The following is a 27,693-nucleotide window of genomic DNA, read 5'->3' on the forward strand; positions in this document are numbered from 1 at the left end:
TAAACCAACCCACAGTTCTTTTTTGAGGCTTTTTTGTGTGGACAGTCCCAGCCTGGGTGTCATCACTAAAGCCTATTGTCTAGTGAAAACGCTGTCTAGCAGGAGTAGAAAAAATGTTCCTTTCTGTGCAGTCCATGGTCCCGTGGAGAATTGTGTCCATCACTCTCAATGGAACAACAGGGCTAAAGGTTAAACAATGGTATGGGTCAAATGAACAACCTTTTTCAAATGTTAGCACGCTGTATGTGAATGACTTGTCAGTTCTTAGACAATTGTCTGGTTTTAAAATGACAGCCTGTCCTAGAGGGATTAGAATGAAGGTGAGTAATCTGCTAAAAGATTGAATGGTCTAGGATGATCTTGAAAGTTTCCAGTCAAATCTGTGAACTGACAGATGACTTATTTTGTTTTCCTGGTTTATTTGACATTTGGATTTTTATTTTTATTTTTATGTTTTGAAATGGCTTTTGTTGTAGTTAGGAAAGGTGGAATGTTTAAAACCAATAAGCATATAGCTACTGTTGAGGTGTTTGCTTTGGAAAATGAAGTGGCTGTGGACCTCTGGTGGTGAAGGAGACTGTGTAAGTACATGATTTGCTGATGTTGGTGTGAAGTATTTTGCAGGCAGCTGAGGCAGCTGTAAATTAGTATTTGTGTGGCCCGAAAAAACGAACCCTGATAAAAGGCAGAATATGTGGACACCTGTGTCTACCAAGAGAGCTGTTAACCCAAAACTGACTGTAAATGACCACAAAGCCCTGTCTTATGTCACCAAGTAGCCTACAGACAAAAATGGGGAGAAGGTTGCAGTCATGGGGCAAAAGACAAAAGAATTCAACTGCAGCAAGGGCAGCAGCAGAAGTGTCAAATAATCTCTGTCTGTTTATTGGAGATTTTGAATTCTGCATCTCAGCTGAGGGGGAACGTTACCATCTGGAGGGCTTTCAATGCCAAGAAGACTTGTATCCTCTGTTTTTATTTTTGTTTTTATTTTCTGTGCCTTAAGGACAAGCTTAATCAGCTCACCTTTCAATCCTGCATTTCCTGACCCAGAGTTGGCATCAGTCTTAGGTGTCTGGCCTACGCCATAGTCCTCACTCCATCTGTTCTGTTCCAGGTTTTTGGCCTGTTTATCATCTCCTCTCCTTTTAATTATCTTCTGACCCATCTCCCCTCTACCATTTTGTTTCTGTTTGCTTTTGTGTCTTTACTTTGTACATTTCTTCCTCACTTTGTCCTATTCCATCTCCCCCAAAATGGAAAGTCAGATGTTGGAAAAACAGTATTGCCTTATTCCACCCTTAGATGCTTTTGTGCTGGTGGTTATCTTCACTCAAATCTTCTTTTTGGAGTGCTTTTCTTCCTGTAAATGCAAATAATGGTTGACCTGAGGAACCTAATAAACAAGTAGTGAATAAGAAGCTGGAAAGATGTTACCTGATGTTTATATTGGAATTGGAAATCTTCACTTGGCAGCTGTCCTGTATCCCAGCATGTAGTACTTCAGCCTTGTTTTTCAAAATTATCTTACTGTGTGAGTTTTAAAGGCAAGGACAGCCAACCAGACCAAGTGGAAGCTTTGTAAATTGTAATGTGAAATAGATGACCAAACTGTGGCTCTTGAGCTCAGTGTATATTATTGCCACTTAAAATTCAGTGCTTGAACTGGAGCTATTTCATGCAACCAGCTGCAGCACTGGAATGACATGGATACTGTTTGGTAAAAGTGATTTCTGGCAGCGGGAGGATGAGCATAGCAGGGACTTCGTAGGCCAGGGCTTGTGGGGTATCCAGCTGCCTCTGGGTATTTCTTTGCTTTTTGTGGGGCAGGGAGGCTGCAGTTACTTGGTTAGATTTGGTTTACACCAAAAGATTTTTCCTCATGCAGGGGGTGGGGGGAGTGGGTGGGGGTAGAAGACTCAGCTATGGCTAACTTTTCAGCTGCCTTGCTCTGGTGGAGTCAGCTTGAGGAGACCCATTCATGAACAAGAATCTGTGTTCATTTCCTAGAGTTAAAAAAAGGATTTAGGTTACTTGCTTTGGATTATTATTATTTGCGATGTTAGAAGTCAAGTATAAATTTCATCACAGTATAATTTTGTTTAGGGAAAAGGGGAAATAGAGTTTGCTTTTGGTTTAAGAAATCATTCACACGTTAGTTATATTTCACATTTTTTTTGAAAATGATCTACTGAAGTTAAAACAAACAGTCTCAAATATTTCCATGAAGGATTATTTTCATAACTAGTGGCCCATGTTAGATAATGCTAGTGGTACAAATTAAATTAATGTAGAATGTCAGATGTGGAATATATAATTAAATTCTGACTTGCCAAACTATAGTGTGGGAAAGAAAACAATGAAACTAGTGTGGGGGGGAAAAAGTCATATGGATAAAGCATTATACTCAGTACACATTATAAGTTTAAGTGTCAGAACAGTACGTATTCAGTTTAGCTTTTAACATTTTAACATTAGCCTTGAACATTCAGATATTTTTGTAAATTATTTCTTCTGTATTTTGTGCAATGGAAATAATATAACTTTCTACGTGGGAAGATCATCTTTATGGTGATTTCTACCTTCACTTTTGTGGTGTGTTACCAAAACAGAAAATGCAAATCTGTTTGGACCTAATTGCCAGTTGGTATCCTGGTATGGGCAATTGAATTGGTATATTGGATATCTTCTGTATTAGTTAGAGGACTCAGCTGTGGTGACTAAGTGGGTCACTCCACTCATTAATTGAGGGGCAACTGTTTAATATTGTCCGTTGTGCCACTTCACAGCCTGTCACTTTCCAAACTGCCTCCTGGCAATACAGCTCCGCAGGGAAGCCATCAGCCTCCTCGTATTGGAATGATGTTCAAGAGACATGCGCTTGATTTGGATAGAATGAATAAAAGCACAAAGAAAATTGTAAAGATGGGGGTGAGATTTAAAGCAATTTATTATGATACAAGATTATAGGACATCCCTGCTAGCTCCTTCTTTTCTTGTGATATGCCCAGTGTTGCAAAAAAATACTGTAAAGAATGAATATTTTTCTTCAAAAGCAAGAAATAAGAAAATCTTAGCATTTTACTGTTACGGCCTTGCAGCTACAAGTTTTAATTTCAACTTTGTAGGAAATAAAGCCCTCAAGTGCCATCGCATAGCAGAAGAATCAGATATTTTAAAACATCCAGAATATAATATTAAATCTTAATTTTTGTGCTAAAATCACTGCATCAGTGCCCAGTGGAATACATTAGCCCAGTTTGAATCAGGCATTGTAACAGTAAATGTATGAAAACTTTATATTCTTGGATATCCATTTTATGTCTAATGGAATCATTGTATATACAGATTTGTCTCTTTTGATAAGTCTTGGTGGAAGTGCTTAATAAAACATTATCCTTAATTATCTGATTTTAATTAAAACAGGCCTGTCCATGTTCTTGACAACCAGAGACCAGATTATGTTGTAGTAGCTTACAAAGGGGCTGAATAACAGATAAACCCTATCAAGTTTGTAATGTTGGAAGATCATGTAGGGAACAAATTAAAAAGTACTTGTCCCCATTGCACTCAACTCAATGTCATTTTTCCTTTGACATCAAAAGAACTTTTGAATGTTGTTTTTGCTCAAACCCAGAGTATTAGGGAGCTTCTAAAAATTAGTGGGAGAATAGGCTGGAGAGCTGGGCCAAGGGGCACCTAATGAAATTCAGCAAAACCAAGTGTAAGGACTTCTACCTGGGGAGGAACAACCCCATGCACTGGTACAGGTTGGGGGCTGACCTGCTGGAAAGCAGCTCCACTAAGAAGGACTTGGGAATGCTGGTGGACAACAAGCTGACCCTGAGCCAGCAACGTGCCCTTGTGGCCAAGGCGGCCAACAGTATCCTGGGGTGCGTTAAAAGGAGTGTGGTCAGCAGGTCAAGGGAGGTTATCCTCCCCTTCTACTCTGCCCTAGTGAGGCCACATCTGGAGTACTGCATCCAGTTCTGGGCTCCCCAGTTCAAGAAGGACAGCAAACTACTGGTGAGAGTCCAGTGGAGAGCTATGAAGACGATCAGGGGCCTGGAGCATCTCCCTTATGAGGAAAGGCTGAGAGACCTGGGTTTGTTCAGCCTGGAGAAGACTGAGGGGGGATCTTATCAGTGCTTATAAATATGTAAAGGGTGGGTGTCAAGACGATGGGACTGGACTCTTTTCCGTGGTGCCCAATGACAGGACAAGGGGCAATGGGCACAAGTTGGAACACAGGAGGTTCCACCTCAATATGAGGAAAAACTTCTTTACTGTGAGGGTGACAGAGCAGTGGCACAGGCTGCCCAGAGAGGCTGTAGAGCCTCCTTCCCTGGAGGCATTCAAACCCTGCCTGGATGTGTTCCTGTGCACCCTGCTCTAGGTGTGCCTGCTCAAGCAGGGAAGATGATCTCCAGAGGTCCCTTCCAACCCCTGCCATTCTGTGGTTCTGTGAACCTTGCTTAGTTGGGGGCATCGGGAAACAGACTATACTGAGTGTCTGCCATCCATTGAGGCATGTCACAATTTGTAGATAATTTTTAAACAGGTCAAAGAATTTGCTAGTGGCACCTATTAAACCTCCTCTAGATCCAGCAGGACTCCAGTCTCAGGCAGGTGTGCTCTGTCAGGTAGGGGAGCATGGCAAAAGTGATGCGGACAAAATCTCAAGCCCTAAAAGAAAGAATTGAAGGTACCTTACAGGTTGAAATAGAGAACTGGCAAGAGCATGGTAGATTAAATAGCCAAACTATGAAATATATTGCTCTGTTTCTTCATCAGGTAAAATAAACATGAAATATTATTGCTGTTTAGCAGTGGTATTCCCTCACAGCCTCGAGGAATTCGTGTTTCTCCTGTTTTGAAGCTATCACAGAAGTCAATTAAATTTTCTTGAGGCAGCCTATTTCTCTTATTTGAAAGAAGCATTTGAAAACATCATAGTTAGCTGATACCAATTTCTCAATTGTTTTTTTTGAGAAGAGATTGACAGTGAGAAATGCCTAATGCTTATTTTGAATTCAGGAATGCAGATGTGCTGTCAAATTAAGTGTTAACACACATAGGCTCCTGTTATTCTTGGGTATTGTTTTGAATATATTAGGTACGTGACCTTTGGAGTTGTTCACTCAGAACCTGCAAACTGGCAATAGCTTGGTGGGACTCTTACTGCAGTGTGCTCTACATTTTTCTAAAACGTCGATATCCAAACAATTAAGGAACATCTCATATAGCTAGTGTTAGTAGCATCTTTAAAGAGTACAGTTAATGAATTAGCTGCAAAAATAAAAGATTTTTTTAAAAATACAACCATCAAATTTTATTCCCTGCCACATCTGCAATATATTTTATTGTTCTTCACTATAACATTTTTTCCTTTGTGGCTTGGTAATGAAATCAAGCTAGTGCAGTTCTTCCACCTTCTCAGTATTGGAGGTTGCACCCCATCACAGACTACAGTAACTTCCAGCTAATCATATATCTGGAAATGGCTTTTCTTTAAGTCTTTTGGAGGGGTAGTAAAGAAGATTTAAGAAACAGCTTTCAGAAGATGATATATATAATTTCTCTTGCTCTCAGTTCTCTGTGAAAAAAGCAGACTATAGCACTCTTCTGGGAAACTGGCAGCAGTACTAGTCCAGAGTGTGTTGGAATAACTTGGGTTTTTTGAGAGGTGGCTCACTCATGACAGGAAGCACATTGCAGATAGAAGGGATGAGTCTCTTTGGCTTTCTTGCTCGGAGGTGTTGCTTGTTCCCCATCGTATGAGTATAAACAGGAATTTCTATTGCCTTCCTGTTCTGGAAAGAAGACATGAACTCCAGTAAAAATTTTTCTGCAGAACTGCTCTTCTAAAAGTCAGTGAAGAGTGGTATCATTAGTTAGAACGCTAATGCTGAGGCACTAGTAGTTTGGGTCATTGTCAGTCATCAGCTATGAAATTATATGGGCAAATGGTTGAGGGAGAAACTGCACAGTAGTTATGGTTCTTTGAATTATGATATTATTTATGGTCTACGGCCTACTAGCATGAAGTCTTCAGAACACTTGGCTTTTACATCAAGACATCAAGGAGTCTGGGAACCCTGCACATCATGCTGTTAGCCAGAAAACAGAACCCTTGGAGCTGCAGTACAGACTGCAAGTTATACTAATGGCAGCCTGAATCTGCAGCCTTTCAGCTTCATGCACTTAGAATGCAAGAGAGCCATTGAATGAGAACATATTTATAATACATCTGAGAGGGATGTTGTAGCTGTGAGGTAACTAAATGTTTCTTTCAATGCTCCTGCTGAGTTTCTAACTAGTTTTAGACTAGAGGAGAGTATGTAGGTGCCGGAGAAAACCCAGGTAGAATTAGGTCACCTTCCTTCCTCTCTGAGCATGCACCTGTCTGTTGCCTCTTCATGTTATTTCAGCCTTGCTGCTCCCACTGTAGTTAGTGCTGAGTCTGTGGATGTTCAGTGGAGGTGCCTGTGTGAGCTCTTACGATAACAAGTGAGTTCCCTTCCTGCTGCAAGAGCTGCAAATGGGCTGCATGTGGGAGAAGCGACCCCTGGTAAAGCCCGGCCACCCACAAAGTGCTGTGAAACACTAGAAAGTGAGCCTACTGTGAAAAGATTTCCTCTAGTCATTAACTGTAATTAGAACAAATGGGAGAGTGTCAATAAACATTTTCTTGTGGAATATGAATTTCAGGTTTGTTGCTTTCTAGGAGTGTTATGCTACATGAACCATTAGTTAGGGCCATATGTACTTGAATACCACGAGTGATGCTTTAAAGGGTAAAGCTGTGTATTCTGTACAGGAATGCTTGCTAAAGATGAAGTGTAGAGAAGAAGCTATGCATATTCCTCTTGCAAGACAGTTTTTGTTACTAGAGACTGGTCAATCTGTGAAGCTAAATCCAGTTGGATGAAACGCTCCTTTGGACAAGCTTTCGAATAAGAAAAGCCTGCCTTGCATGTTTGCTTTTTGGGCTCCAAGTTTCTTTAGCAGGTCATTTTGTGCTGGATTCTAGCCTAATGTGTTTAAAATTATTAGAGCAGCTACCTTGTAGAATTCTTAAAACGTACTTCAGTGACCAGTTGTGTCCGCTGTGCTTTTGTTGTGGCTGTTGGCTATTCCTACACCTAACAGATGGCACTCGCTTAAACTGACAAGCTGTGGGATAGCCGAGCATTACTAATAAAACCTATCACATGTTAAACTTGACCTGACATTAATCAAGTTTTGAATGCTACAAATGATTCATGGATAATAATTAGTCTCTTGATCATATTAGTGAACATCAGTCTAACATTGCTGCCATTATCTGCTTTCATTCTTATAGGGAACAAATCCATTGCAGTAATTAGGTGTTTTTAATGTCTTTTGAGCCAAAATGTTCTGTATGATTAACTTGGCAAAGAGGTTATTTTTAGTCTTTCAGTATGATTGGTTTCAGAGCGTCTAGTAAAGTAACAAACTGAAGGGCTTTCCATAAAATAGTATTTTATAAAAAGTATGGATTTTTAAAATTTTATCAACTGAGAAAATTCCCATGTGTCTTTATGCAGTCATTTGGTAAAATTTTCATCATAATATGATTAAGCTGTTGCCACGAATTACATAGTTCAAAAAAGTGGTGATTTTGTTAGGTGAACCTTTGGCGTTTACTTTTCTTGTTTAGTACCGAGTTACTGGTTAACATCAAGTGCTTTCAACACCTACGTATTCATGCAGCCAAAATAACATTTACAGTTTTTCTCTGTTTTTACCTTGAATTAGAGCCTTGAGTGGATGGCTGCATGAAAGCTAGGATTTTGAGCTTTAAGCATTTTTTTAAAAGGATTTTCATGCAATTTGAATTGCACACTGATTTTTATATCCCAAGAGCATGAAATTTCTTTTTAAGTAATGAGCAAGTAAGAAGTTTTTACTTTGTGTTCCTTATGCAGTTAGGGCAAAGTAGATCATTTCACTGGTTTACTGAAATTGTAACAGTTAGCCTTCAGTATGTGTTGGTTCTTAATGAGCATATAAGACTTCTTCAAATAATTACTTCTTAAGGAGTTAACTTTTTAATTTATTTTCAGCAGTTTTTGATCCTACTGTTCCTTTATGCATATTTAAGACCATTAGCATGGCCTGAGAAATGTTTTGTAACTTCATGATTTTTTTTTTGCATACTAGCTTAAAAATATTTAGCATAAGCTGTCGTTTTCAGACTCTGAGAGTCTGCTTCTCAATTATCATGCTGCATTTCTTTTCTTGCCTCTTCGTTGCTTGTTTCCACACACACAAAATTTGAAAATCTTCAAGGTAAATATAGCCAAATACAATGAATAATTGAGGATGCATTATAGAATTTTACTTTAACCTGCTATAAAGGTACACTTTAATATATTAAATACTGTTTTTTACCTAATTTATTTGACATTAGATAGCATATCTTATTTTTAGTAGGAAATGAGAATAATGCAAAGGAAACTGTGTCATGTTAAATTGATTAAAAATCTGCTCTTCAACATTTTTATGGATGATTTGGAGGAAAACATGAAACCATATAAATGAGAGACAGATTAGTGATGCCTGCATGAGGGAAGTAAATGTTGATGTTGAAAAGCTGCTTACAGCTTTTGCGATCACAGGGTGCAAGCAGAAACATTTACTTGCATGGCCATGTGCAAAGGCACACTCATGAGATCATGGGCTGTACTTTTAGGACCTTCATGGTTACTTGAAAGGAGCCACTTTGAGTCAAGCAGCCAGTTGTAATGAGCTATCGGCTGGTGAAATTCTTTGGCAAGTGCTCATGTATCCAGAGATCTCCTTGAAAGACTCCTGCTGAGGAGTACAGGGAGTGCACTTTTTCTTGCTGCTGTGGCTATCGTAGAATATTCTGTCTAGTCTAGCTGGGATGACTTCAGCTGATGAAAAAAATGATAACTCTGAGTTTAGAATAGACATTACTGAAATATTGAAAAGTTATATCTGCTTCCTTGTGAGATTTTTGAAATGTGAAGCTAGTTTATTTGCCAAAAAATATCTTAGAGGTGAATTTGATCAGTATCTACTAAAGAGAGGAACAAAGAAGAAAAGTTGAAGGAGGAAGAAAAAATTGCTGAGCAAAAGGCATTAATTTTTTAATTGCACATGCAGTAGTTCATTGGAGCAACTTAACGACGATTGTAGTTCTCCATCACACCATGCTGTAACTTGAGACTGCACAATTTTCCAAAAAATTATTCAGCACTTGAGCGTATCACTTGAAGAGGAACTTAAATATGCACAAGAGGAGAGGGTTTCATCTCATCCTCATAGCTGTCTGAAAGTTAGTCTGAACTGCTGATCCAGGCTATGTCTGGTTTTGGGCAGGGAGTGAAGGAAGCAGTGGAACTGCCAGAGGTGTGTATGTCGCTGATCCTCTTCCATCTCCCCCCCAAGCTGTTAATTTACACCAGATTTGTTTAGGTCTGATGTTTTACTTCAAATGCTAATGCTAGGTGAGGTGAACGGTATCCTGAGTATGAAAAAGATGGAAGTCTGAGTGGCTGCAGTTCAAGGTGGTTTGGTTTTGGGGTCTGTCGTCCATCCTTCCCCCCCCCCCCCCCCCCCCCGCCCCGCATTTTTCAGAAGGTATGTGCTCCCCTAAAGAATGTTTTGAAAATTTTACCATATACTTGTAATTTCAGTCAACAAACTAAAATAAAAACTTCTCTTAACACTTTTTTTTTGCTCTATTTCTCTTAAAATATGAATTAGCCAACTTTTATTTGTAGAATGTTTGTGATTTTGAAGTTTATTTTTGAATAATATATGACACCACCCCCATCCCTGGCCCTAGTATATCGGTACTCGCATACTATTTGATGTTATTTTGCTTTGATACTGAAAGCAGCTGTTTAATTCTTGATACCTTCTCTGCTTTTAGAAACAAAACAAGCCAAAAAAGAAATGATGCTGCAGGGCAGGGGAAACTGGAAAGATTCTGGGGAAAAGGAAGGAGCAGAGACAACAAACATAGCTTAGAGACATCAGCTTCCTTCACCTGATATTAAGCTGCGTTTGATAATATTTTCAAGCATTGTACAATAGCTTGTGTATCATCTGGAAGGAACTTACATGCCACAGACAGCATGTTTAATTCTTTTCTAGGGGGCCACCTTCTCAAAGTGTAACGTTTGAAAGCTGGAGTTCATAATGTTAATAGGGTGGATGATGGCTCAGTCACTGTCTGTTGCTGATTAACTGATTTATTTTAGGAAACATGATAGTTGGGATGGTTCTGAGCCAGACTATTTTTGCATTATTTTAACTTAACTGAACTTAACATAGAAATCATACTGTAGGATTTCTGATGTAATTCAAAAACAGGATTTCTGAAGGTACTATGAAGTATTTTATTCTCAATATATTTTTTATTTTATCTGTATCAAGGGTGATCCAGATTTCAATTCTGACTTTTAAGCAAAGTATTTTCATTAAGCAGGGTTTTAGGGGTGTTTGTGTTTTATTTGTGTGCTTTAAACTTAAATCCAGGGAGGCTACTCAACAGAAATACTGGTCTGGTTACACAGATCTTCAGCTGGATTTGTGATTCATAGATCCTCTCTTCAGAGACATCTGTATGTAGTAATAGCGATGATTTTTTTCTGTCTTGTGAGTTAGCAAAAATATGATGAAAGTACTTCTCTTCATAGCAGACACATTAAAATCAAGTATGTTTTATTGAATGTTGTTAAACTGCTGTACCTGTGAAAACATTTGTAGCTCCCACTTTGGATATAAAACTTTTTTCTGGGATGTCCTAAATACATCAGCAACCAGTATTAAAGGAAAGAATTTGTGTATTGAACTTGGATAATTAAGACCTCATTGAAAGAGTGTATACTGAGATGAGTCAGGGCTGTTGAGGAGGTTGTAATGTAAAAATAGAAAAACACAGAAACTGGCTAGCAAGGTGAAACAAATTCACGTAAAAACCAGGAGTGATATCCTCTTTTAAAAGCAGAATAGTCCCATCTCTTTGAGAAGTGTAAGGAAAGAGCCAGAATAATTGTTTCCTTTTAAAAAAGGTGGTTATTGGTGCTGGTAACATCTGAATCTTTTCCTGAAGACTGTATAAGTTTAAAGAATCTGCAGTATCTGTACAGAGATTTATAAGCCCATGTTTGTAGAACCTGACAGTTGTCAGGATGTGAGAATTACTTTGTAGGCTGATGGTGAGGGCTGTCGTCAACAGAGGAAGGGGCTGTCCTGTGGGTTGGGCTGAAATCTACGCCAGTGAAGATGGTGGCTCTGTGAATTTAGGAATGATGGTATGCTCGTGTCTGAAGCTGGTTTACATTCTAGTTAATTGACAATTCCATTGGTAGTTTATTTGTAACTAATACTTTTGAGTAAAGTATGTTCTATTTCACAGCTTTTGCTGTGGAGTGACCAGGTATATGATCAGTAATTTGAAAGTGGCTCCGAAAAACTGCCTCAGGACTGGTGCAGGCAGAGTTGCAGTAGCTTGACTTGAAACTGAGTGAAGCATATAGCAGTTCTGAAATTGAGAAAGCAAGGAAAATGGATGTATATTTGTCTTGTATTAAAAAATGCAAAGGGATTTTTTAATGTATCTCCAAGTATTTCACTAGCCTAACAAGCGGTATCAGTTTTGAATCAGAAATACGGACAAAATGGTTAGGAGTATTTTCATATTGTGACATAGCAGATTGATAATAGTTGTGTGCAAGGACCCCTTAGCCAAATTATTTTGTAGAAAGTCAATATGACTTTGCAGAGGCATTATTATGTTTTGGAATCTGCAGAACTCTCACAGGCATGTTGTGTTTCCATTAGGTTTGGTGGTGTTTTTTTGGGTTGGTTTTTTTTTTTTTTGTAAAGGGAATGGAACAGTAGTATCTACTGGACTTAATTGTTTTATGAATGAAGTGACATCTGAAAACTTGTCAGAATCACGAGGTTTGCCTCAGAACTGCAGGAACATTAATAAAAACTTACTAGTGTTATGTGGAATCTGTGTGCACCAAAATTTTCTCCTCTCCCTGGTGGAGGAGCCGAGCGATTTCTTTATTGATAAGTATAGAGAGATCTCTGAAGTGTGATATTTTGGTGAGTTTTTTTTTTCAGTTGTCCACTCAAGAAATTCTGCTGACCTGTTCAGTGTTTCAGGAAAATCAGCTTCAGCAACTTATTGGTGCTGCTTTTGGTGACATACTGCTGCTCCTCAGCTCGGTGGTTAAAGAGCAAGGAGAAATCCTTTTCCTTGTTGTACAGCTCCACTCATTCCATGCAATTATACTATTCTTTTTGTTCGGGAAATATTATTAGATGTAGAAATAATTTTTAATTTGATTTAGTTATAAAGTAGGAAAGGAAAACTTTTAAATAATGAACTGTATGGTTTATTGCAATGTTCACAGGGAGGCAGGAAGCTGCAAGAAGTTAACAAACAGGGTTCACAGGTGGAAACAGACGTCACGAGGCTACAAGGAATAGCATGCTAGAAGAAATGGCTCACATGCATCATTTCCCCATCTTTTATAAAATGTCATTGAAATGCATTGCATTTTCTGATCCCTGGCAGTCATCCCAGTTAAGCAGGTGTGCCATTTATCATGGTGCCGATTAAAAAAGACTGTACTGTTCAAGTTAATTAGGAATTTTAATATGTGTGGAAAATTGAACAGAGTTTTTTAAAAGATGAACCATGATAGCTGCATTTTAAGTTCATAAACCTAAAAATCTTAGCTATATTTTTAGTGTCAAAAATATTTGCTTATATGTCAAACATTCTTTTTCTGCTCACTCTCCTGACAGTCCAAACTTTCTGCAGTATTCAATGGGTATATATTCTGCTGTTCGCAGACAACCTCTAAATAGTTTAAATTTCAAGGAAGTGTGTATGGGAAGAAGCTTAGAGAAAATTTCTCTTCCCTCCTTCCCACTTCACTCCCCATCCCCCAAATTGCTAATCCTTTCTAGTAAAAATTATTTTCTGGAATGTTATCATCGGAATACTTGTAATGGACCTAATGAGAATGAAAGCAGAATAACTGGGAGCACAAAGAGGTTTAGTTACCTGTTAAGTCTTGTTCTGGTTTTAAAATCCTTTTGTCTTTGATATCTAATAGACATTTGGTAGGAGGTGTCTTAGTAAGAATACTGTGGAACTCCAAAATGAGAACGAGTTCAAGTCTGAAACGAGATGTCAGGTTGCTAAGAGGGATTCCCTTGCATTTTATAACTCTGGTGGAGTAGTAAACAAAAAGGAATACCAGAAAAAAAAATCTTAAATTGTAAATTTTGAATTTACATTTTTCCCCCCATTTATGAAGTTGTAATAGTGCTTTAAAGTAGTTCAACTACATGTAGACCAGAGTGGAGAGACCTACATATAAAACAGCGCATGGTAATAATTTTATGCTTTACCTGGGTGAGTCACACACTCCAAATTAAAAGATTGTTTTTATAGTCTTCAGTTTTATTTTGGGAAAGAGTAAATAATGCAGTTTATGTAAGCCAACACCAAAGTACCTGTGTCCTCAGATTCCTTTAAGAACTTCAGGTAAGCAAAACCAGAGATGATCGGTTTCTGTTTGGCAGTTTGGTTAGTGCCCTTTAATAAGATAGCTAGAAATGTTTAAAAAGTGTAGTCTCAGCGCATTTGAAGTTTGTCTTTTATTTTTAGAGTTGTAAGCTTTGTGTTTGGGGAAAGTTTTCTTAGGTGCTTGAATTTAATGAAACCTTTTCTATGTGTTTTTGTAAATATCAAGTGTATTATTATTACAGATTTCCCACTGGGCTGTCAGTTTTGGAACTGTGCAGTAACCTTGCAAGGGATCGACAGAATGCTTAGGTTGTGTAGAAGTTTTAAAAAACTTTTTTGTTAAACTTTTTAATGTTTGTTTAAGTATTTTTCCAATGTACTAATTTCTCTCCTGAAGCAAAGATTAATAATGACCTTTTGAAAGAATTGCAAGTTATTTTTTCTTATTTTGTATAGACATCCGATAAAGGATCGTGAAACCTCAGTTGTGTATTTCAAAGTTATAATAGGTAAATGCAAACTACAGCTTGACATTCCAAGTGTGGGCTTTCTGTACTGAAAAATAGTGTTTTGCTGGGTGATTTCTTACTCTGAATCAAATGTTTTTTAAGTATTTTACCACCTGAAAGTACTTTCGTAGAGTGTGTTTTTCAATTAAATTGTATCTAAAAGTTGAATAGTGAAAGTTGTATTTGTAGATGCCGTTATAAGCAAAAATACTCTAATGACTGTGGATAAGGAAAAAAGCTAGGGTTTGTAATAGCAAAATGATCAATTATTCTGTGCAAAGAGCTACAGGTTTAAATGAAATATCATATTATTATTGTTCAAAATATTTGGCCATCAGACTTTTGATCGATTTTAAGTTAATTTCTGAGTTGTACTGCCCATGGGAAGATACAAATGTTAATCCTCAACTCCTTTCATACTTTTGCCATTTACTGAGGACAGGGGTTTGACACTTGATTTCGATAATTTAGTCAGTGGGTCATTGAGTTCAGTTGGACTGTACAAAGGAAATGATACGAACTTAACAGCCTAGGCCAAAATGGTGCTTTTAAAACAGAAGGTGATTTACTGAGTTCTGTATTTGTCAAATTTTATGACCATGTGGTTACTTAAACATCAAAATTTTTCACATATTACTAAAAGCACCTCTGCACCTACAACTTCAGGATGGATTCTTCAACTCTACAGTAAAACATAGACTGAAGATAGTAAAGAGGCATTTTGGTAATTCTCCTGATTTTTTGCTATTACTTGACAATTGTAGTTCTCACTAGTTATTTGCTTTTCCTTAGGCAAGTCGTAATTTAACATGGAAGTGTATCATCAATTCTCGTCACTGTCGACTAGCTGGTCTCATTAGTTTGTTTAGACGGATGGTTTTTCCCTGGTAAAGACCATCTTGATGGATGTATTCACCTCCATATGGAATTCACAATCTTTGGAAATATAAACCAGAACATTCACGATCCAAATTAATTCAGACAGTTGTTTTACCAGTAGTATAGCTGTGTTACTGGGTTATGCCCTAGTTAGGGAGTCTGCCAAACATGAATTTTGAATGATGCCTGAAATATGTTTCAGTAGGTATTTTCAGTCTCAAGTAAGTGCTGCTTGCATATTAAAGTGACAAGTGTGGTTTTTAATTTGTCCACAAATGACTGTGGTGTCCTGTATCAGAACTGATTTTTCCTCATCTTTTAGTGTATAGAATCATCTTCTTTTCTCAATATTTCTTTTTGGACAACGACTTTTTCAGTGAATAATGCTGAAAGGGTTTGCCTCCCTGAAACTTTTTTGAGCCTTGAGTGTTCTTTGTAAAGACTGCTAATTTGTTGAAGCTTTCTATGTTGGCATTTCCTAAGCTCTCACATTAAACCATAAATAAGCAGTTCACTAGCAAATGATTGTAGTAGTAGCATATTCTCTGCTTTGATGTGCAGTCTTCAAAGTGAAATATTTCTCTATGGAAAAAAGATTCCTTTTCCTTTTGTTCTACAGCTCCTGGAAGGAAGCTTTGCTAGAGAAGTTAGCCATGAAGTGGATGGACTGATATTTCAGCCTACAGGAGTAAGTAGCGTAAAACCAGATTTTTCTTCCGTCACTCTCAAATGAAATTCTTACCCTCCCTCCCCACTCATGCTCCCATCTACTACCTAATCTTTGTTTTGGTCAGGATTACTTTGCACTGTTGGTTCTGATTTTTCCAGTTCCTCAGACTACTTAAAATCAAATACTTGCAATCTAATTTGTAGTATATGTGACTTCAGATTAATCCATGGTGGTAGTTTTCAGGAACCAGCTCACGGTTTTTTTTCTTGTGTGTGTACTATGATGTGCTGCTAAATAAGGAAGGATTTTTTCTGACTGCATGAGTTCAGTGAATGTTTCAGCCATTGATTTGAGCTCTGGGATTATTTTTCTTTCTCAAGGATGTTCACACATCAAAATTTTAGTAAAATTTGTGACTTGCGTTGCTTTAGTGCAATTAAAGCATGATATGTTCTTGAGCCATGTCCGCCAGTATAAAGGTGTATGACTGGGGTGAGAAGTCACCAGAAGAACAGGATACAACAGTTTATATATTTCTTTCTGGTTCTCAAGCAAGAAGGGTGGCTTTAAAGGAAGTCAGTAGCATGGCCTTGTCCATCCTACTGCTGCTCCTGTTGACTCTGATACAATGGATACACTGCAACGTGTATTGTATATTGGCATAGATAGTGACTGTAACGTCATCCATTTTGATTTTTTTCTTAGCTTATAAAACAAGGAATTGTTTTATATTATTTCAAATATGATGGATATTTGTACCCTTATAGTTACTTACAGAAAACCTTTGTATTCAGTTTTCCAGATAAAACAGTTTTTTCTGGTCTACTTCCTATACTGTAAATCTTAGCAAGGGTGATGATACTCCCATCTGGTAATAAGATTAACCTCTGTTATCTATGCAAGTTCTACATCAGCTACCCAGAAAATAACTGAGCAATTAGACTACATACCTTTTTGTTGTTGCTGTTTTTTTAAATATAGCTATTTCAAATTCAAAGCCAAACTACTAGGGTAAAGAAAATTCATACTTTCCTAAGAAGTCCTGATAATGTCTTAAAATATTGTTAAAATCTAAAGCAATTGTAAAGGTTTCTCAGAACTGCTATCCTGAATATTAGCGGTTAAGCTATGCAGAGTTACGACAACTAAATTTTGAAATTTCCGTTTCTACTTGAAATGGAATTACTGAAGATTGTGTCTCTGCTGTTGTTACAGAAAATTAATGTTATGTTTTGTGTTTCTATAACTTGTGTTTTCTGATTTAGCATACTGAGAAATTTATAACCCAACAAAAAACTCATTTTCTTGTATAAATGAATATAAAGGTTTTTCCTCTTTAAAATACGGGATATATGTGTTTAGTCTAATTTAATGTTCAAATTTCAGTTTTATTTCAGGATTTATGGAGTCTAAGTTTGTTGCATCTGTTATTAAACTGATTTTTCTAGATTAAGTAATGTGCAGTTTTCTCAATGGCTTCTGTACTTGAGAAAATATGTATATTTAGAGCAAAAGAAATTATTGTAGACCTGTTGGGAAATAAGTGTTAAAGCTGATTAACAGAATAGGGTGAAGCTGATATAGATAGCTGATACTGCTTTTTCATTTTGTACGGTAAAGAGGGCATAAATAGGCAACAATACAAGGGCAACTGGGTATAACAATGCACAAACGATCCCTTGAGAATACTCACTGAAATAATTTTTCTTTTTGTATTATAGTTGCAGTTATGTGTGTGATGTAATAGATCTTTTCACAGAGTAAGATACCTATTGTTGATTGGGGTAGGGGCCTGGATTTTGGTCATTGTGAGACCTAAAGACCTTTATAAAACCAGTTTGTCTCATGTGAAGAGACCATGGCATATCTGGAAGACAACAATTCTTCACAACCATTTTTATTGACTTATTTAATCTTGCAGAAAAAGAGACAGACAGAAATGATGCTGAGTTTTAAAAGATCATGGAAATTTAAGAACATCTTTTGGGAGCTCCTGAAGTCTCCTGTGTGTTTTGAGGGGGAGAAAACAAAAGTAGACAGGAATTGGAGCAAAATGACAAAGAAGGATAAAGTGGTAGCTGAGGATGGTGAATTGAATGTGACCATTTACAGACAGGAATTGAGAAAAATACCTACAATTCCATACTTTTAATAGTTAAAGCAGTCTAGTCTTTTCTGTCATGTGTTTTTGGTTTTTTTTGGGGGGGGGGGGAACAGTTTGGTCGTTTGTGGGGTTTTTTTTTTTGGTTTGTTTTTTTTTTTTCCCTCCCCCTCCATTTACTCAGATATGTTCCTCTTGATCTCTGGTCTTAGACACAGGCATCTCGACCTGAGTACATGGATATATTCCCCACTACCTATAGGCAACAGTGGTACTAGGAGTCAACACACCTAGAGAAAGAATATTTTGTAATTCTGAAGTTTGTTTTTAATTATTTTAAAAATTATTAATTATTAAAAAAACACCAAAATTATTTGTGAATAGGAATTATACTTTTAGTCTCTAAGAGCTCTGGTTTTCTCACTTTTCTCTTGGGTTTGAAGAGATTTGGCATCAAGTGCCTTAGTGATTTAGTTCAGTTTTGAGAATTTGGCATGCTTTAATGAAAAGGGATTTGTGAAAAAGTTTTGCTACAAAATCTAAGGTTTCAGTTAGATATAACGGTTTATTTTCTTCTATTAGTCTTCCTATATAAACTAGTATTATGAATAGCAAGGCTCTTGTACCGAGGCGGAAATTGTTCTGCACTGTGACTGGTGATGGTAGAAACAATGTTAAGGAGTAAGGAGATTGTTTTCTGCCTATGCAGGTTGGTTTATTTTGCAAGGTAATGCTAACTGAGAATTATTATTCCTCACTAATTTACCAGCTACTTGAGTTACTTGTATACCCTGGGCAATAACCAATATAAGTGCTTTAATTTCACAATAACTATTGAAAGTCAATGACTGAGGTCTCCCTTCTTGCCCCTCCTCCCTTTCCAGAGACTAAAAGCTTTCACAGATCATGAGAAGAGCATATTTAGTGGAATTGATAGAGGTTTCAGCATCGTTTCTAATTTAAGAATGCTTTGTAGGTGATTTGATGTGATGTGTACTTCATAGTGCCCCCCTGCGCACCCCCTGCTTTAACCTACCATTCTCTAACAACTCCATGGTGAGAGACAAATATAAGACAATGTTTTCTTACTATTGTTTCTCTTCTTCCCTTTGTACTCTTTTCCTTTGTTCTTTTCCTTTTCATGCATCCTCTCTATCCAGTAGCCCATTTCCCACATTCCTTTTGATTTCCCTTTTGTGTTGCGTCTCCCTAACGCTTCTTTTCCTTGCATCATTTTCTATCCATTTAAGATGCTACTGATATAACTTCCATATGGCTAAGTCAGCTCCATTCCATCTGATCAGCTTTCTGATCCCTCTACATGTAACAGGTTGGCAGAGCAGGGACCGAAGCTAAGTGCTAATTAGGAGGAGTGAAACAGGCCAGCAGGAAACTTCATGGACAGGTATGTTGCCCTGTGGTCATGCCCCAGACAATGAGCGAATTAGTTTGCAGGTAAAAGCCAAACACCTTGTTCACAGATTCTGAATAGCTATGTAAAGATTGGAAGCTTTCAATCCTTTTTCCTAAAAGGTTGCTTGAAGACGGCGCATAACTTCCTACATGTGTTTTAGAACATTTGCAGTTTGCCAACCTGTATGTTTTTAATAGAAGTAGCAAAAATGGCCTCTTATCTTCTGATGGCAGAATTGGCTCTCTGACCTATGCCCACTCATCAGTGAAATTACTTTTGTTATCTGCCTTGTAAATCATACCTTTGCTAGATATTTCTGACTGTCTAATTTTTATCCTAGCAATCTCCTAATAACTGACTTTCTTGCTGGCTAGAACTATTATTTTCCCTTACTTGGGAAAATGATGTAGGAATTATTTTCTTTCTTCAGCCACCTAAAAGAAGGGTTGCTGGTCATCAGTTAGGAGGGCCTAAGGACAGTTTTGGAGCATCTTTGGAAAGCTTGTATCAGAATTTATTCTCTTCTGTTCCATCTTTTTGTCTCCTGAGCTCTGTGACGTTTTTGCATTGGCTCAGGCTGATCTCTGTTTGGTAATTCTCCATGCTCTTCTTTTGGATGAGGAGTAAAGTCCAGTTGTGTGGGTTTGGGATTTTTCTGGGGAAGGAAAAAGGGCAGCTGCTGAGCTCTGTTCTTCTAAGATAAATGTTATTTTAAAGAATGGGTGAATTATTTAACACAGAACTCTCCATACTGAATACTAACAAAAAGCTTAGCCTTTAAAATGAAAGGCAAATAATGAACAGGTTTTTATTACTGACTAACACTGCATGAGTTTTTAATACATCTTCCTTCCCCTCCCTTGGCAGACTTAGTGGTGATCTGAAATGCTTGGTTGCCTGTTAATTATTTGCGCCATTCCCATTGTATAATAGGCTGTATTATTTTCTGTCATTGTAAAAGTTCATCCAAAATCACTGAAGTTAACACTGAATGAAATATCTCCAAAAAATACCACCAAATAAAAGATCTCCAAAAGGCCGTGTTTTGTTCCATTAAGCAGTGCCAGTTTCTCCTGAATAATCCTATACAGTTGGTAAGCCTTTTCTTTCACACTATAGGCTTTATTGAACCCTCTGAATTTCTAAACTTAGGCCAAGTCAGTTGCTGACATATCACTGAAACTCAGACATCATGTTTACCAGTGATGGGGCACCAGTTATTGGTAAATATTTCTATTGAATAGCAAGTAATGGCTTCAGATAGGCTCAGATACAGAAACAATACCAAAGCTGATATATACAAGCTTGGGAAAAATCGTATGATAACGTTAATTTTTGCTTCTAACAAATATACAAGTTTCTGGATTCAGCTTTCTAATTTTGTAGTGATTCATGTAAGATTTGGAGGCAATGGAATAGAATAGAATATTTCAGTTGGAAGGGACATACAACAGTCATTGAGTCCAACTGCATGACCACTTCAGGGCTGACCAAAAGTTAAAGCATGTTGTTAAGGGCATTTTCCAAATGCCTCTTAAACACTGACAGGCTTGGGGCATCGACTGCCTCTCTAGGAAGCCTGTTCCAGTGTCTGACCACCCTCTCGGTAAAGAAATGCTTCCTAATGTGCAGTCTAAACTTCCCCTGGTGCAGCTTTGAACCATTCCCACGCGTCCTATCACTGGATACCTGGGAGAAGAGATCAGCACCTTCATTCCTTAACGTAGATGCTTTTTTTCTCTAGAGTTTGCAGCAGGAGGGAAGAGAATCTGCAGAGAATAATTTTCATCGGTGTTTGTATTGACCCACACTACTAGAACCTTTCATGTATCTTTGGAATGTCTCATTGCTAAATGTGATTTCCTCTGCAGGAGGAACGTTCATGACTGAATCTGTTACTAGTCAGGGGATGCCGTTGTCATGTCAGCGCGCATTTCTGTGCTGTTGCAGGTTTTCCTTTAACAGACAACTTGCTGTCAATCTGCTGAAATGCCACGGAGCTTTACAACTCTTTTCTGCCTATGAATAGTTGTTATACTCAATTTCCATGGCAATGTTCCTCTCAGTTCGTCTCTTAAATAGCTAGTCATATCTCAAATATACCATTCTATCATACGCTTTATGAACATACTCAAATTTATTAGCAATGCACAGTATTTCTTTGAGAGTTTTTCTGTGACTATAGAAGTAAAATTTTTATCCCAATTCAAGTTTGCTTTTCTGTCTTGAGGTGATTTGTTTTCTACCTTTTTTGGAAAATCATAAAACTAGAAAGTTAAGAAAAAATAACAGAAATGCTAATTTAAACACTAATAAGCACAGTCTAATTATATTAATTAGAACTCACTGAAGTGCCATGATTTTTGAACATTGTAGATGTTTATGATTTCCACTTACTTTCCAAGAACCTGGGATAATTCATACCTTGGGAAATTTGAACATTTCTTACAGGTACAAACTCCTAGCATCCACGCTTGAAAAAAAATGGGCAAAAAAGTGGGGGGGGGAGGTTACAATTAATTTTTAGCTCTGAATATAGTAAGGTAATGGTTTAGCAAAAGTTTTCCATGTTTAACTTTATGTTGCTGGTCCTCTAGTACATTTAAAGATGCAAATGTGTACGCTATTTGCCAAAATTGTTTAACCTGACTTCCTTTCTATGTCTGCCTGAATACACGTCAGTGCCTTGAGTCTGATTACCTAAGGGAAGTGTTAGTTCTAATTGGTACATTATCTCATTTGTTTGCTTTTGACCTATACCACCTGACGTTCTCTGATTTCTCAGGGAATGAACTGCATTTCCAGGAGGTATCTAAATAGGTTCTTGAACTTCTGTTGTGCCATTTAATCATTCTGCCTGCCAATGGCATTAGGTAGGAAAGATCTTTCTTACATTTTACATTATGTGTACTAGTCATCTTCAGGATTGTCAGTTGACATTAATATGGTGGTGTCTGTGTATATGTTGTTAGGAGAAGAAAAAAATCCTTTTTCTGGGTTGCTACTGTTCTAAATGTTGGGAAAATAAAGACATATTTTTTATTAAGGTAGGCAGAATCATCATTCATAAAGGGCTCTCAAACATGATTTTTTTGCGTAGCTCCTTTGTCTCAAAGAGAGATGCCAAGTAGCTTGTGGAGTGCACTTGCTATTGTGCTTTTAGCTATGTCAGATTGCACATACTTTCTAGCTAAAAGAAATAAATGTTAGGAATATATACTGTAAATGTGACATTCAGATGAGAAAGCAAAGCAATTGTTCAACTTCTGCAAAACATACCTGCTTTTAAGAGAGCAAATCTGTATTCAACAAATCAGGTTAATTATGTATGTGTGGTGGATCCACTTTGAAAACCAAATCTCTTAATGGCTGGATAGGGAAGTCTAGGAGTGGTTCTGCTTCAAATCAGTGAGAAGTCTCTAACGAATCATCCAAGTAATTGATTAAGCTCTTGATCTTTAACATAGGCTGCATTAATGAAGTGGTCAGTTGTCTCTGTGGCAGTGTTCCTACTCATCCTGAATTTTACAACAGTTTTTCCAGGACTGAGAAGTTGGTAGATCAGGAAAGTGGAAGATAGAGTGGAAAGTATTTTATTAATGCTCTTTTCTTTGGATCCCAGAGTAGTTATCAATAGAATGCCTCATATCTATACTCCTATCAAACTGGAAAGATTTAGGAAAATATCTGGAAGAACTACTGTGTTGCAAATGTTTTATCACAGTACTTTCTCCTGTGCATGCCATAACTGGATGGCCAACAGACCTCTTAAGTCTCCATGAAGATCCTTCATGAAATGTTCTTATTTTAAGTTAGTCAGGGGCACAGCACGGAAGTCAAAATAGTAGTTTGTATCAGGATAAGGTAGAATATTTTGCTAGATATTCATCCTGCTGTTCTAGTGTAAGCAGTAAACCAGCATTTCAGGAAGATGACTTTTATACCTAAGATCTGTGAAAACAGGGTTGGTTTCACAGGAGTACTGATACTTGCATTGTGATATTTGGATGGCCAAAACAGCTGATGTAAAAACACTTAATTACTTTAGAAAGTAGAATGGTTTATTGTACATCTACTCTGTTATTCCTAGTTTCAAATGTTTATTGGGTCACTGTTCTCATGAATAGCAAATTTGAAAATGGAATATAAATATCACAATTGGGTAACTGAATTTTTGTAATTATAGAAATATGTCTTTTAGTTGCTAGCAGGTATTATCAGATAAATTTTTGAAGGTATCTGTGTATATTAGTGACAACGCATTTAAAGTAATCATATGCACTGTACCATGCAGAACACAGCATGCTCAGAGGTGCCTGTGGAATAATGTTCTGTATCGAGGAGGTACAACAGAACAGAGTTGTGATAATTTGATCTAATTTTGGCTGCCAGTAACTTCAGTTTCAGTTGTAATTGTATTCCCCATTCCATTCATCAGCTTTCCTAGTCTTTGACATTCCCAAAATGGTGAACCAAGTCTGTAAACATATGATGAAAAATTGAAGTGTTGAGCTTGATATGAAAGCTATAAACTGCTTTTAAGAAAATTCCATTGTCTTTCACTGACATGCATGCTGAATAATTTACATGTGATTGCATCATACAGGTTATACTCTTAAGTACAGAGTTAGAAGGATAGTGCTGGGCTTTATGCCATAACTGTAGAAGTCAGAGATTAGAAACCAATGGAAACTACTTACACCATTACTGCGGATATTCCTAAAGCAAAATCTTATTTTATATTAATGCTGCTAGTTGGGCTTCTGAAATGAAATCCTCTTCCTCCCCATGTTACTCTGGAAGCTTAACACTGAGATAGAGGAATGTACAACTGCAACAGACCTGCTGGTTTGTTCCAAGAAGGGGAACATGAGTAGAAGTCTTAGCTGAAAATATCCCAGATTTCCAAAATGCAGATGTTCATTTGAACTTGAATTGTTCATTAAAGAAACAGTTAGTACACTTGTTAAATGCTATCTGAAAGTTTTGACAAGTTTGAACTGACAAGCAGTGGGTTGCTTGTTTCCAAACAGTGATCACTGGAAATCCCAGGAAGATCTTGTATCTGTATATTCATCCAACCACTGAAACAAAACATGTGTTTTATGCAACACAGGGTTCTCTAGAGAGAACTTCTAATTTAGGAGAGCAATTAAAATGTGTGTCTTAGGGGCTTGTCAGATTGTGGATTGATGTTGCCATTGTTGAGGGGAAATATGCTTGTTCCACTGGTAATGAGGAAAACGAACGACAGAAGAATAAAAGATAATTCTAAGTAGTTCTGGAAACACTCCACTGTTTAGCAAATACAAGCTGATCCCAGGATCCAGTGCTCATAGGATAAGCTCAGAATAGGTGAAAAAAGTTTGCTATGTGGTTAACAAAAGAGTTTCAAGGCTGTTCTTTTTGTCTTGATGTATAAAATGTAAATTTCCAATTTTCTATCTAAATGTGTTCTACAAGATGTCTGATGCATTCTGTGGTGAGCAAAGATAAGGGAAAAATGAAAGTTTAGTTGGAGAAAAGAATAACAGAGGTCAGTTCTTGCTAGTTTTCAGGCAGCGTATTCCTTTGCAACCGTCTTGGCAACAGCTCAAGTAAAGCAAAGCAAATTCAGATTTGTTTGGCTTTTTGGGTTAGTTTTTTTCTTAACTGATACATCTGGCTCTAAAACCAAAATATGAAAGAACAGTAGGCACAAGTGTTATTGTTTTGTGTGTTATTTACAGAACAGTGAAAAAAAAAAAAGTATTGCTTTTAGGTAATACAGATTTTTCTGTTAGACAAACATTTAGGTAGCAGACCATATCAGGTGTATTGTATTTCTGAAACCTTCAAACCTTTTTTTCCAGCGCGCTAACATGGTTTTGGAAGAATGTGTTTGATTTTTTGAAAGGAGAATCAACAACACTCTCTGTAGAGTACAGTACTGTTTCCGTGTAGAAAATATACCTCTCCCATCTATTGATTAGGTATATGAACAAAACTGAAGACTTCATATGTAATTTTTCAGATGAGGGATATCAGTGTAAGGTTTTTTTTGCATTTTCAGAGGGCTTAAGTAATACAGTCATGATGCTTTCATCATTACTAGAGGATTTGGTTTAAACTTTACATTTTTATTAAAATATTTGAACCAGAAAAGAACGAGTGCATTTTCCATAATTTGCATATGAACTAGAACAACCAGGTAGACTATTTTTGGGAGTATTTGTTCACGTTTTAAAAGACTTCTGCAGGATAAGCTCCATTTTCTATGCTTGCTGTACATGTTTATGCAAGACTGGGTATTTTACTTGCAAAAATATTATGGCAAATGTATTGTTTTGCACTTTTGCACTGCTGATCCTTTTCAGTTTCTGGATTGAATGGGCAGATAGCACCATGCGCCTTATATCCAGTGACAGTCCGATAAATGAAACTTTACATTGATGATCAGATCAGAACATAGACTCTCAAGCATTGTCATAGAATAAATTTGGATTGTAGTTTTTGTCAGAGTCATGAGCTGCATACAGATAATTAACAATCAGGACCTAACTTGTCAAATAATTTGTGCATTGGAAATCACTCTCATGACTCTGCTATGCACTAAGCTGCTCTGTCTCTGTGGAGAGCAGCTACAATGTTAGTAAGAGTCTTCAGCTGGTTTTTAGAATTTTGGTTGCTGGGTCAGTAGATAAAAAGTTTAAAATTCTGCATAAAGGCAGGTGCCAAGGATTGCTTAGCTGCAGTTAGGAATGTGCCATTTTATTCTATAGTTCCTTCTGTGTGTTTTGTGCGAGACACTGTTGCATATCTGACAGTTGCACTAAGTTGGATAGTGTATTGGGAACCAGCTGGAATATAATTATTCTTCATGGTGCCATCAGTCTCTTGGTTTTTTTCCCCCAAAAGACAGTGTTACTCAGACTTGCTTTATCATCAGTTTGCCCTTATACTTACGTTCAGCTTTGGCTTTGATACTGCCTGCTTGTAAACTATTAATGTTTTTAATAAATCTTTACAACTGCTAGATATATGGAATGTTACGGAACAAATACCAAATGAAAACTGGAATTAAGCTAATACCATGTCTTGGAGTATGTTAGAAATTAGAGTAGCTAACTACCATACTAGGGATGATGTTACCATGGAGAGAGCTTCTGTTTCCATGACATTTGCTTGCATATTTTGCTAGGCCTTCAAAAGAAGTAAGGTTTTGTCCTCTTATCAAATTTGGTGGGTGTTATTCCATTACTTCTGAAACTCTGCAGTGTCTCACTGCAAATGTATATTAATTCATTTCTTAGGAATACTAATGGTGACTGGACTGGCCAGGAAAAAAAATGGAGGTAAGAAGTTATTAAAACTTAGAGCATCCAGAAGGCAAGGGGGTTTTATAATATTTTTGACTAGATTAGATATTCCAGCTTGATTTTAACTGGATATATCCTCCTCTGCTTGTATACGTTTTGCTTACTTAGAAAAACCCCACGGCTAGTAAAGAAGAGTTTTACTGGTTTTAGAAAAAATGTGTTTATCGGTATAGCTAATGGCCTTGTACTGTGAGATCTGCCTTGAACTGGGATGGAATTTTGGATCGTAGTAAAATTTTAAATGAAGTCATGATGTAGCTCACTGTTTTAAGAATCAGCTGTTGGCCTATGGATAAATTACAAAAGCCATTTTTTCTTAGGATGAAAGAAGTGCTTTTGAGATGTGAAATATTTGGTTGCTATCCATAAAGAGGAATTTCTTTAGGAACAGTTACAGCAATATCATGGTAATCTACAGGCAGTTTTTGCATTTCTTTTGCATTGAAAAATTCCAATTGTGGTCACATATAGTCACAGTTCTCTTCTGTAAGATTGCTCATACTTAAATACAGGTGGGTATGAACCCCAGGTGCTTGAATAGAAGAAGTTAGGAAACAACATTGGTTTTTGAACACCACTGTGCGTCCTGTTCTGTCCTGTACAAAGGGTGGTGGGGAGGAGGGATGCAGCGAGTTAAACACCATTCAGTAATCTTATGTCACTCCTAAGACCCAATTGCTGGCCTTCTGTTCCTAATGAACACTTGATTGTTGTTGTCTTTGTGTACCACTTTTCTGTTCTAATTAGTTTTCAGTGTCCGAGAGTGGCTTTTTTTAATGGGTTTCCTTTTTTCCCCCAGTTGTGAGTGGGAGTCTAAAACTTTGATCCTTTGTTATACCTTCTTTAGCAGATTATTCTGTAATATGTCTGTTTGAAACAGTTATAAACAATTGTCAGGACTTGAGCTGATACCCCTTTTGAAACCCATTTTTACAGATATTTTCTCAATTTCACATTTTGAAAACACAAATACTTATGCAACTGAGGGAGGAATATTGCCAGAAGCCTGAACACCTAAGGACTGTCTATTTAATGCAACCAAAATTTTGGTCCACCTATTCTAGTGTTTTTGTAAATGAGGAGTGGTATTTCACCTAATATCCTCCCTCAGTTTCCATCACAATCATTGTTTATAGCTTTACTTTAGCCAAGATGTCTTTGGTTTCCACTTGAACTGAATTTTTAGCTCTTTCTGCCAAAACCAGTA

The 27,693-nt window shown here is 37.2% G+C and overlaps 1 protein-coding gene across 3 annotated transcripts in view; it reads left to right on the plus strand.

Annotated features, from left to right (window-relative positions):
- The window catches only part of RNGTT (RNA guanylyltransferase and 5'-phosphatase), a 192,378-nt gene that overhangs the window by 79,380 nt on the left and 85,305 nt on the right, over nucleotides 1–27,693 (plus strand). For all 3 annotated transcript variants that reach the window (XM_064447649.1, XM_064447647.1, XM_064447648.1), the window contains one exon: nucleotides 15,563–15,631. In XM_064447649.1, coding sequence (XP_064303719.1) covers nucleotides 15,563–15,631 — 69 coding nt within the window. The remainder of the gene's footprint in view (nucleotides 1–15,562; nucleotides 15,632–27,693) is intronic.

This window comes from Phalacrocorax carbo, chromosome 3 (assembly GCF_963921805.1).
Source record: "Phalacrocorax carbo chromosome 3, bPhaCar2.1, whole genome shotgun sequence".
NCBI classification, from domain to species: domain Eukaryota; kingdom Metazoa; phylum Chordata; class Aves; order Suliformes; family Phalacrocoracidae; genus Phalacrocorax; species Phalacrocorax carbo.